Below are 12,278 nucleotides of genomic sequence, written 5' to 3'. Positions count from 1 at the left end.
GAAGGTTCAATTTTCTTTTTTGAGAAAAGGTCTTTATTTTGGTGGCAATGTAATGTGAAAACTTCCAAGCTGTTCTATTCCCTAAGCTCACTGTGGGACACAGGGTGCCTTTGAATCAGTAATAACCTTCAGCCTTAATCTTTCTTATCTGTGTTAGCAGATTCAGACTAGCCTTTTTCTTGCCTCTAAAGTTAACTGGCTCTTCTGTGACTCTACTCAGCTCGTTATCAAGGTGCACATGTACGATAACAGCACAAAGTCACTGATGGTGGATGAACGTCAGGTGACACGGGATGTTTTAGACAATCTCTTTGAGAAAACCCACTGCGACTGCAACGTCGACTGGTGTCTGTATGAAATGTACCCAGAGCTGCAGATTGGTAAGTGGTGTAGTGACATGGCATATAGCAAATAGATATAGTGCATACTATGCTGTTGGTTATCTTGAAAATGTAATAACATTTCTCCTGCCCCTGTGTCCCCTGGAGTTGGAACATCACAGACTCTAAGCTGAGGGATGCTGCAGGAATATATTGAGCTGTTCTTGTTACAGAAATAATCTCAGTAGTGAGATGGTGATATAACACTGGCCTGTACATACCAGCATGTATTTTACAATAAAGACTATTGCCTTATGATAGGCATCCAGATTTGACTTTTTTTTTCTTTTTTGGTAACAACAATTGTTGAAAAGACCCTCCTGAGGATGGTAAGATCACACCATTTATACAAGAAAATCCTGGTGCGGGAAGTAAACAAACAAAAGTATATGTGGCAAAAATGTGTGTTATGATCTGAGAATTGTTTTATGGCTATCATGGGCTATAAGGTACTATTTACTCTTCAAACCATTACCTGGGTTTTTTATAGTGCTTTTTATTTCTATTTTTTATTTATGAGTTGCTAAATGAGTTGTGTTGTTTGTGTTGTTAAAAGTTACCGTCTACTTGCGAACTGGTTCTGAAGCTAATCCCATTCTGTGAATTTAATTAATTCACAAAATTTAGTTTGGATGGGATGTACTGAACCCTTGTCAAAAGTAACAAGAAGTTTTAAAGAAAGCCTACGAAATGTATGCTGTGTTATCTCCTCTTACACTAGGCCAACCTAGGCCATTGGAAGATGTCATCATCAGATCACTGAAATGGAAGTACAGCTGTTCCCAGGGAACTGTCAAAATCATACTGAAAATTGGAGCTGGGTGAATTCCCTATCCCAGTACTGAATTTGTAGAAAAGTATGGGCTGGGTCCTTCCAAAATGACCTGTCAAATGATACTCAATTCCTTTTCCTTTGAAAGGGGGTTTATATTACTTCAGCTACTTTATATAAGTGAAACTGCAGAAGAAGAGATCAGAGCTACCTAACCTCAGCATATACCCTGTGGCTTTCCTGGGTGGAGGACCTGGGTTCAGAGCAGTCCAGGAAGGGATAGAACTGACGCTAGGTCTCCCACACCCCTGGTAAGGTTTTTAGCTACAGCGATGGTGGGTGAACCAGTATATCTTCACATCAGCTCTCAGTCTGTCTTCCTGTTTCCTCTCTTTTTCTATTTGTGTTTTTAAATACAGTTGCTTGAAACCAGGCATTTTATTTTCAGTGCATAGAATTCTTCCCTGCTGACAAAAAGCAATTTTTTATTTGTTCCAATAAGTAAAAAGACAAGGAAGTAAATTTTTACATTTGTTTCAGTTGATTCACCAAAGTGAATATATACCTCCCTGATCATACTGCAAACCTTAAAAAAATAAAAGCGAACAAAAGCAGAGAGCCATTGAAAGGCATGGGTGTAACCATCTGCTCCTGGTGGGTCACTGTTTCCATCCTTTGTGATCTTGAAGCAATAGCATAGAGATGCAGGAGGAATCCAGGAGCATGCCACAGCTACGTAAGACATCTTCTGTAGCTGCTTTGCCCTTCCATGTGACACAATTTCATGTGGTTTTACTCCTGTCTGTGTAGTGGAAAAGAGCTGGACAGTCCAACTCTGAGTGAACATCAGATAATGATTATGTTCTTACACAGGAATTTCTGCAGCCTCAGGAGAGGGGAGAAAGAGTCTGAATGTCTGACATTACCTTTTCTATCTCTCCAGAAAGGTTTTTTGAAGACCATGAAAATGTTGTTGCAGTGTTATCAGACTGGACTCGAGACACTGAGAATAAGATTCTGTTTTTGGAAAAAAAGGAAAAATATGCTTTATTTAAAAATCCCCAGGTAAGCTAACATGGTATTTGGATTAGAGTCTAAACTTAGGTCATTTAGTCTGCATGCTGCCTGTTGCATTAATAATTTGCTTTCAGCTCTGTCAGGTCAGAATTAGAGAAAGCAAAACTTGTATTTTCAACCAAAAAAAACCCAGAATGTTGAATGCAAGGATTTGAAAATTAATGTTTTCTACTTTTTCCTAATGCTATTTTAGAGTCCCATCTATAGTGTTAAAAAATGAAGCATAAAATTCACCTCCAGCACAAGCCCTTGCTTAGGCACAGCTCTTGGAACTGGGGTGAGATGGCATAGCTATAAAAACCTGGCCTTTGTCATTATTACAGCTTCTCCACTATTTCTACTGATGAAAATAAACCTTTCCTTTAAGGTCCGGTTTTTGCCAGTTGTATGTGAAACTTCATGAAGAGTATGCTGAGTTCTGCAGAGAATTTATCTGGATTTCATTTATACTGGGAAGAAGTGTTGGGTGAACAGTAACTCATGTGTAGCTTTGTAAAGGAGGGTCTGCACACTGAATTGCATTAAATTATTCAGGATGGGTGTGTACACAAATCGTGTATTTCTTGTGCTCTGTGGTCAAAACCGTATTTACAAACACCCTAGCACATAGGTTGATGGATTCAGGGGCACAAGATCTTTTCCCCTTGTCAGTGACCTGTTAGCTCACTGAGTATCTGGGTTGTTCCTGAGAGCAGCTAGAGAAAAATCAGCAATTCAGTATTGCCAAAAAAATGAGTCAAATATATAATTTGGCAGCAAATCTCACCAAGCTGCTTGTTAGGAAGTTGTTTTTTTATAGAATGAGCCAATGTTTCAAATAAAATCTGTGGAGAGGAAGTTTCTTTCATTGACACAAGTATCCACAGTCAGGCAAAGAAAACTTATCCTGCAGTGTACATGGAACGATGTTGATTTTTAATATGAAATAGCAAAGCCAAGTTTGTAAATAAAACATACATGATGGCTCATGTCATACTTTCTAATGCACATAGACATACCTAGCAGCAGAGATTCAATACATGTTTGATTCATACACTAGTAATGTTATTTGGGTAAGGCTCTAAACCTCTCACAGGAAGTAAATCTTTGATGGGGATTCTGCTTGGTTTGATTGGAATGAAATATAGAAATAAGCATGACCTAAACCAAAACCAGAACAAGAGTGTAAGTCTGTTCTCCCATCCTAACTGGATATGGACCATTCTGCAGTCACTGAGCTTTAGCCCCTCTTCTAAGCTCTAAAATGAACAGTCTAAGGGAACTGAGTAGTTGCAGCAGTCATACTGTTGAAATATTTTGCCAGTAATAAAGTCTAACCATCTCTCAGGCTTAGTAAATTCAAACATTGTGAGACAGGTAATATCAGCAAACTGTCTTTGTGGCAGAAAATAATCAGTATTGTACAGACAGAGCTCACACTAGATAGTAAAACATGGTAAAATACGTGATCTGGAGTGAGTCCCTGAAAAGGTAAACCAAGTGGAAATGCTGAGCTGGGGTGGGATAGGGCAGGGTCTATGATTACCTAACTAACCACATGTGGAAATTGTAGTGTAACCAATGGGAAACTGAAATCTAGTGGTGTATACTGTATTCTCGGTATTTTCAGCCTCCTCCTAGCTCAGTCAAGGCTGCCTTGTAAACTCATTTTGGGAGTACAGAAATTGCAGAATGCTCTTTTGACACACCGAGTGGTGCCAGTGCAGCAGCAGTTGAATTCTTTGTTGGTTGTATTTAGGGCTTGTTCTGTTGGAGGTTGTTTGTGGAGATCTCACAGTTTTGTAACTCGCAGATACTTTTCTGGGAAAAAAAGAGGCAAGTTCCAAAGGTGGACAGGTGCCTACAATTTATTCTTAGGCAAATCAATGATACAAAATTTTCATTACAGAGGTTTGACACAATTAAGTGCTTTAAAAAAATCTTATTATAAAGGTGTTCAGATGCCTTCCTAAAACAGGTGGACCTCTGGAGAAGGTCTGTGACCTGTGCCAATGTTCATTGTTTCTTTCTGTGAAGTAGTTATAGAGCTGGTATAGATTAAACAACAATTAGTTAAATGCATTTCATTTTCTAAAAGGCAACTGACGTTCTGAAAGGCAGGATTTATTCTCTGTGTCTGTGCTAGGAACATGTTGCTCAGCTAATGCCAGTGGCTTTTTTTGAAGACTGTCATTATTGTCATGCAGTGTTCTCTAATATTTCTCTTTGACTTTGTTTCTAAAATATTTTTTAAAGTGTTTGGAATACATTGTAGAAAAAGCACAATCCTTAGGTGCCCATCTCTTCCACAAAGACAGGCACACTTTTGCCCATTCCTCACTGTGATATAACTTACCCAGCAGGGAACTTGCTCTCAGTGACTCATCTACAGAGATGGAGCATCACAAGTCTATGACTAGAGTGAAACAAAAATACATGCTGGTACATGGGCAAATAAAGAAAACACATGGGAAAGGTGATGCTTTGTCATGTGGTTGAGTGATGCTGTGCTTTTCTCTTGAAAGGAGAGGTTGTCAGGTTTAAAGACCTCTTTTCAAAAGCTCAAAGAAGAATTCTCAGCTAAAAGATACTCTAAAAGAAAGAAAAATGGAGGAAACACAGCTGTTTTTAAGGGGTAGCTGAATCTAAACTCCTGACTGAATTGCTGGTCATGCTCTTAGAACATTGTATTTTACTTTTTCTTGCATGAACTTTGATTTCCTGTGTTTATCTTTTGATGAAGTCAAACAGTGCAGTCAAACAGCATGTGCGTGTGGGGTTTTTTGGTTTGGGTTTTTTTTATTATTATGGGACACTATTTATGAAAATTATTGGAAGTCTATACAGTGAGTACTTTAAGCTTCTGCTCCTTCATATGTGAGCCAGAAGTGAGAGCTACACCTTCCAATGGAGAACCCATGACTTAATTGACATTTTATTTCTTCTGAAAAGCAAGAGTTCTCAACAGTGTCAGAAGGAGGTGGAGTAAGAACTTGTAATGTCTTTCATAACTGGACACCTATAGTGAGTTTCATGCTTGAATATTTATTTTGAAGTCAGTGAAATTGGGCTAGTATCCAGCAGGTGATACTTTTGTTTTTCACCAGTTTGGCCACTTCCTATGAGTCAAGGTTTTTATTTTGTCTCCACTGTTACCCAGTGAAGGAAACATAAAAGGGTAGCAGGGAACCTGATTATTGAGTATGCTGGCAAAAGTGCAAAGAAATAGAAGTGAGAACAGGGAAGCGTTTTTCACTGTACTTCCATCGCTTAGTAATGTTAATCTCTCTCTCTTTTTGGGGGTTTCATAGAACTTGGCCTTTAGCTTCATATATTTATTTACATTTGTGATCTTCAGAGCAATTATAGGTATCTTCTAATATTTTTAGTGTGCACTTTTCTGAGGGACACATCATGATATGAGTTGCAGGTATGACCATGTTCTGTTTTATTTTTTTTCTGTGCAAACCATGCTGCATTCAGTACACAGTTGCAATGATCTGAAACGGGATGTGAGCTGGCCAGTTCTTGCCTCATTTTGGGTGCAGTTTGAATGAGCAGCCCATTGCTCAAAGAAGGTAGTCACGAGTATGAAGCAGCTGCCTTATTTGCTGCATAGTGTCTGATCTGTGCTGTTGTGGACCTTGCAGTAGCTTGAAAGCAAAAATACAGCCTAAGCAGGAGGTGGTGCAGGGGGAGCATGCTGTCTTGGAACACCTATTTTTTGCTATATACTGACAAGTAGTTGCTGCTGTATTCCCACTTGTATGAGGCTGCGTATGAAAAAGGATGAAAGGTATGAGAGAGGTGCTGTTTCATTTAGGAAATTCTTTTTTATAAATATAGAGATGCGAATGATGATCAGTGCAGTAGTTAAGGCTACTGTTTCTACCATGATCCGAGTTTGGTTTGCTTACATGCCACCATAGATGTTTTTTGAAACTAATGAAAACACTTTCTGTCTCCCACTGTTTGAGGGTTGTACAGTGGAGAGAGATACAACCTGATTTTTTTTTACCTGCCTTTCCACATAAAAGGAGATGGCTGTAGCCTTAAGCGGAAAGATTTTATGCATAGACTCGTCTTTTGAATGTAAGAAATAGTTAATTCTCAAATCTGTAGATATATGTAGAAAGCTGCTCTGTAGCCATATCTTGTCCCATTAATGACCTGACATGGCAAACCAAACGTGCATTTCACAGCAGTGTCCTCACACAAGAAAGAGCTTGCCTTTTGTCATGACCTTTGACTACTGGACTTGAAATTACCTCTTCTGGACACATGTGGTTTACCTCCTCTAGGATGAATGCTTCTCATCAAAAATAGGAGACCACACAGTGATAAAACAAGTACAGTGTACAGTCTGCTCCCCAGGTTTTTAGCCACTGACAAATAAGTACCATGTACTTCCAGATTTCAGGGCAAAGACGTAAAGGAGCTAATCAGTAACAAATGAAATGCGTGTTGACAGGTGAAAGATGACAGTGTACATCTGTGTAGCATTGGGTTAGGTGACAGAGCCCTGTTGCCCTAATGAAAAAGCTGTGGCGTTAGAGATCCAGCGTGGATATTGTTGCAAACGTTCTCTCTTTACGATTGATTATGTCAGTACAGGGTGGTCTGTGCTTCTGCTAAATAAATGCCAGATGCCTGAATGTTAATCAGTTGTAATCAGAGGAGCTTTGTTTTCTTATTATCAGTGCATGGAAGGCTGACTTAAGCCAGATGAATGCTCTTCCATCAGTAGTAAAGCTGATGAGCCAAGCCTTGTTCAGACAGTGATAAGGTGTACTTACCTTGATAAATCTTCATTGTGTATTTTAGGGTTTGTACTATGCCTTTATAATGATCTATAGAAGAAGGCTTACAGCTTGCATGTCCATCTACTTTTCAAATCCATCCCAAAGTCTGGAGGTCCAACCCAGCCTAACAGTGCTCTCTGAGATTTCTCTTCATACCTTCATCAGTGCCAGAGTGGGTGTGCCAACATTAAGCCAGCAAGGTTGTGATAGTGCTGCCTGTCAAGAAGACCTGTTGCATGTGCACAGAGGACTGGGCTGCAGCTGCTCAGAACAGTATCTTTTTTTCCAGAGGGATGAGTGGAGCATTGTCACTCAGTCAGGCCTACGGTTTTGGACTGCATAGGCAGGCATCGCTCTAGGTTATACTGAGAACACACTTTTAAGTGGTGTTTTTTTTGAGCTGGCTTGGGATTTTTTCCACTGTGAATACTGTCTTCAGATGTAGTTACAAAGCTGTGGTCCTTACTATTTGGTTACCTTTGGCTGTGGACTAAAAATACGTCCGGGCAGTCTGAAGCCAGCTGCATTTCCTAGGATAACTGTCTATTGTACTGAATGTTCAAGTTTCTCATACCATAGACATGGCATCAGTGCATGCCAAATTGCAGGTGGCTGTGTTTCTGGTATCCCCTGTCTGACTTACTGTGAACTTTTAAGAAAGCAGTTTTTAAAGAACTGTTTTTGAGATCCAGACCTCTTCCCCTTCCTCTCCTGGTGCCTCTCCAAAAACCATCTGCTATGAAGCTTGTGTTTTGGCAGACAGCTGTTCGCAGCACTGCTTGAAAAAGATGATGTGGTTGTGTGGAAGATCAGATAGACCTTGTTGCTGTAAACATGGTATGCTGGCAGGGCAGATTTGCTGCTTGTTTGTTTCTTTCTTATATGGTGGCAACTGCACGTTCCTTCATTTACACACTTCTCACTTTTATTTTGGTAATGTTTGCATTTATGTTGCAGTTTAGTTGTTGTGGCGTTCTAGGCATGTAAACACATTGTCCCCCTCTCATAGTCTTGAGACGTGAAAAAATGGAGAGAGATGAAAAGTCAGACAAACTGAAAAATTACAGAACATGAGAATTTTGAGTGTTATCATTCTGGCCTCAAGCCCATGGATCCAGACGCTACTTGATGCATGGCATCCTTGATCTACCTGGTTCCTTCACTTGCAGCTGCCTTACAATCTGCAGCCAGCCAGGCTCTGCTTGTGTGGCCCTGCCTGCTGTTGAGCAAAGCCACTGCATGTGCTCCAGCACACAAGTCCTAGCATGCTCCTGAGCTACCTTCCCACTGCCAGAATTTGCAAGTATGTCCAAGTGCTGTCCTTTTGTCCATCTGTACAACCAAGATGGATGTAGAATTGTTGCTGTTTAACAGTGGGTGAACTTATTTTACTGGTAAGTATATGCATGAGGTGCTGTGCTTCCCTGTTTGCAGGGGGATAGGCACCGCGTCCTCTGAGGGTAGCTGAAGCTTCACAGCCTTTTTCTTTCAGTAGGCTGGAGTACATGTGCCAAGATATCATGGTGATAATTTCTTCGAATTTCTTCTAGATTTTTTAATACTTTCTTCACTGCATAAAAATAATTTGCAGAATATGAGCAGGAGTTTAAAAGCAGAAAGTAATAACTTTGGATAAAGGTTTTAGCATATAAACACTTTTAATAAAAATTAAGAGCTGAGTTATATCCAGACTGCAAGACTGGGTTGTTAGAAAAGGCTTTCTAGCTTTTCGATACTGCCTTGCATTCATTGTGTATCAGCATGCAATCAAATGTTAGGTTCTCTACCACCTGTGATAATAAAGGAAGCAGTGAAAATTGGAATGCTAAAACCAAACCCATTGATCCAGAAAAACAGGCAAAAACATAAGCCACTATTTTTATTTTTGGGAGGCTGTATATAAATGGGTAAAAGTAATTTTGGATTACTTTCAAATTATATTCAAAATAAAGAATTAAAACTTATGAGCAGGCAGGTGTGATTAAATTTTTCTGTAAGAAGGGTCTGTGAGCATCTGCCTCTTTCACCTGCTGACTCAGCGACTCAGTAACTACTGAGTGGGTTTGTTGTAATTTAGTTACTTATATTGCTGACTTTATAATCAACATCCATTTATTTTGTGTCTTCATCAGAATTTCTACCTGGCAAACAAAGGGAAGAATGAAAGCAAAGAAATGAATGATAAAAACAAAGAGGCTTTACTGGAGGTAAGTCACCAAAATTCTGCCACCATCTCCATCTGCTCTGCAATGACAGCATTTAGTTCTTTGTGAGCAAGTGTGTAACAAGAGAGTTCTATGATCATTGGCATCTTTGTATCTCAGGTTTAATAGGTAAATTTTCTTCTGCATCTGCTGCCCCTCATTGAAAATGCAGATTGTGCACCCTTAGGCCAGCCCTTGGGACCTTTTATGGTTATTAAGGTTGACCAGTAGCAAGCAATTATCTTTTGGGTTAGAAGTAGATGTCCTTCTCTAATTATTAGCTGTACTACAACAGAAAAAGAACCTTTCCACTTTTCCAGAAAGTCTCTTTAACCTCTTGCCTTTCCGGCTTAAGTTTGCTTCAGTTGCATGCCTGAGAAAAACCCAGAGCTGTCTGAAAGAAAGTATTGTCACAGTTCTCTAAGCAAGCATTTTGAGTTTAGTAAAAGTTCAGTAAGGAAATGCTTTTTCTCAAGTGACTGAGGATCTCATGAAGGCACCAGATGTCACCCAGAAAAAGTCCTGGTGAATTCTAAATGCCAGCTTTAAGTGATAAGTGTGCTGGCATTAAAAATTACCCAATAGTAATTTTTATATATTTTTATAATAGTAATTACCAATAGGTCCTTCAAGCAAACAGTGTATTCATTTAAACAGTGTTGTAAATGCTAGCATGTATTTAAAAGTGGAAGCAGAGACTGAGAGGGAATTTTTCTTTGGCTGTTTTTAGAGCTCTGAGGAGTCTCTAAAGAATCTCTCTGCAGAAGTATTTCTCTACAGAACCTATAAATACAGCAGTAGAGAAAAAAACGCAGCAACAGGACCAACCATTTTGTTCTATTGCCTTCACTGAGCATATCTATGTCTAGTTAAAACTTCTTGTAGGTTTTTCCTTGACTTGTTAGGGAATGGAGGTTTTGAAAACCTTCTTTTTCAGTGTGAGCACCCAACTTGGATGGTGGAGTTACCACATTATCTTGGAAAAGTTTCCTTTGCCTGTCTAAGGTGTTCATCTCCTGCATTCCCCATGTTCATATGTTCATTGTCACAGGAAATATCTTTATTTTTTCAAGGAAGCATTTTTCTGCTGTTTATTAATAGGGTTGTGCTTAAATTGATTTATTTTGTGCATTGTTGTTCTTGTTGCACAGGAAAGCTTCTGTGGGACGTCTGTCATTGTGCCAGAGCTTGAAGGGGCCCTTTATTTAAAAGAAGATGGAAAAAAGTCCTGGAAGAGGCGTTATTTTCTTCTACGAGCTTCTGGAATTTATTATGTACCCAAAGGAAAAACCAAGGTCAGGAAGCCAAATAATCCTCTTAGCAGTAAAACAATTCATGGAGGTGAAAGTGTAAAACTCCCAAGGTGACATTCTAAGAGCACTGTTTGGTGCATCTGAGAGGGTTGGGGTTTTTATGCTTCATCTTTGACTACACCACTTGTGCAAATACTAGAATGTAGTCACTGAATCCTGTCATGTTTCTCTCCTTTTGATTTCTAGAGATAGATAAAAGCATTAAGGGAACAGCACTGCTGGGGAAGTCAGTAGGGGAAAGAAAACAGCAAAGCTCCTGTCAGCTGGTGTTATGTTGCCAAAATGCTTCACTGTCATATGGGTTCCCTGCGAAAGAGTATTTTAAAAAGTTGTCAAGTAAACTTATTTCTTATCACAGAAAAGGTAGAATTTTAGTTTGATATTTTCTGGACCAGTAACCAGCATGCAGAAATGCTATACTTTTTCTCCTACTGTGATCTGTACCTAGAGAATGTGTTGTGCCTTTTAAGGCTTTTTAAGACTGCCCTCTGTGTAGAAAGAAGTGAGATAGAAGCATCTACCTGTCTGAATCAAATGCGCTGACATTTAGTATTGCAAAATATTTAGAGTCTGAATTGCCAGTACTAAAGAAGCAAAGGGTCCTGGACGTGTTGCACTTAAGGGTGGCTGGCTTTTCATTTCCACAGTGATGAGATAGAATGGTGGATTCTGGGACTGATGGTATTTTATATTTTTTTTGTATTCTGAAAACCACTTCTATTACCACTTACAGCTCTGCTAGTGCTTCATATTTGGAAATTCTGGTGCTGCTGGTGAAACTTTACTGTTAGGATTTGTGCTTTAAAACTTAACTGTTCTGCTATTTCCTGACTAAATTACAAAGGAAAAAATTATATCTTTTAAAGGAATGCTGTTCTGCTGCTCCAGTGACCTGTGTTTATAACTAAATCGCAGTGAAACATAGGTTACCTTGCTGCTTTCACAGCTATTTACTTTGACTTTATCTGACCCTGAGATAACAGCTTTCGCTCCTCAAATCATGCTGCATACACAACATCCTATCGATTAGGATCTGGAATGCTATTTGGAAGGCACTTAAGGTGGAAAAAGTGTAAGAATAGTCCAATGCAGAGTCCATCTTGGACATTTCCTTGTAGCATGCCTCCAATGATGACCAATAGTACAATGCCAAGGCAGGGCAAGCATGTTGTGAAAGTTACTCAGCCTTTTTTCATCATCGAGTGATACCCGTTTTAGTGACTTTTCATCATAATGCAAATGAGGAAAATGCCTTTTTTTTTCAGGTGATAGCCTGCAAACATAGGGTCCACATAGTCACCTTGTAACTCTGTTTAACACTTTATTGCCTTTTAGTTGTTACAGCCTGTGTAACAGCCTGTGTATCACCCTGCCTATAACTGAGCCATTTTTAGGAGCAGTGTGAGTGCTTTAAAATCACTATATTACCAACTCAACCACTCACAGGACTGGGCACCTTGAATCTAGTTCTTTGGTAGATAGTCACAGCTCTTTCAAATAGTACCAGTCAACTGTTTGCTCCTGCGTCTGTAGCAGGCTACAGGAAAAGGATGCGTATATCCATGTCTTAGCCATTCCAGAGAAAGTCAAATCTGAGCTCAAATCTGTGTTATCCTAGTTACTGCACTCTGTATTGGAACAGCTGAGGCTGAGGTACACATCTGTTGTGGAGACAGTAATCTGTGGTAGATGAGCGGAGTGCAGTTGAGGGTGTTAAACATCTTTAAGCACTACAGCAGAATTCAGTAGAG

The 12,278-nt window shown here is 39.5% G+C and overlaps 1 protein-coding gene across 1 annotated transcript in view; it reads left to right on the top strand.

The window, feature by feature from the left end:
- The window catches only part of APBB1IP (amyloid beta precursor protein binding family B member 1 interacting protein), a 64,773-nt gene that overhangs the window by 28,094 nt on the left and 24,401 nt on the right, over positions 1-12,278 (top strand). The window contains exons 6-9 of the mRNA XM_027695661.1: positions 221-380; positions 2,096-2,217; positions 9,143-9,217; positions 10,366-10,509. Coding sequence (XP_027551462.1) covers positions 221-380; positions 2,096-2,217; positions 9,143-9,217; positions 10,366-10,509 — 501 coding nt within the window. The remainder of the gene's footprint in view (positions 1-220; positions 381-2,095; positions 2,218-9,142; positions 9,218-10,365; positions 10,510-12,278) is intronic.

Source organism: Neopelma chrysocephalum, unplaced genomic scaffold (genome assembly GCF_003984885.1).
Source record: "Neopelma chrysocephalum unplaced genomic scaffold, ASM398488v2 Primary Assembly neopelma1_102, whole genome shotgun sequence".
Lineage (NCBI taxonomy): Eukaryota > Metazoa > Chordata > Aves > Passeriformes > Pipridae > Neopelma > Neopelma chrysocephalum.
This window is presented reverse-complemented; position numbering and strand designations above follow the sequence as displayed.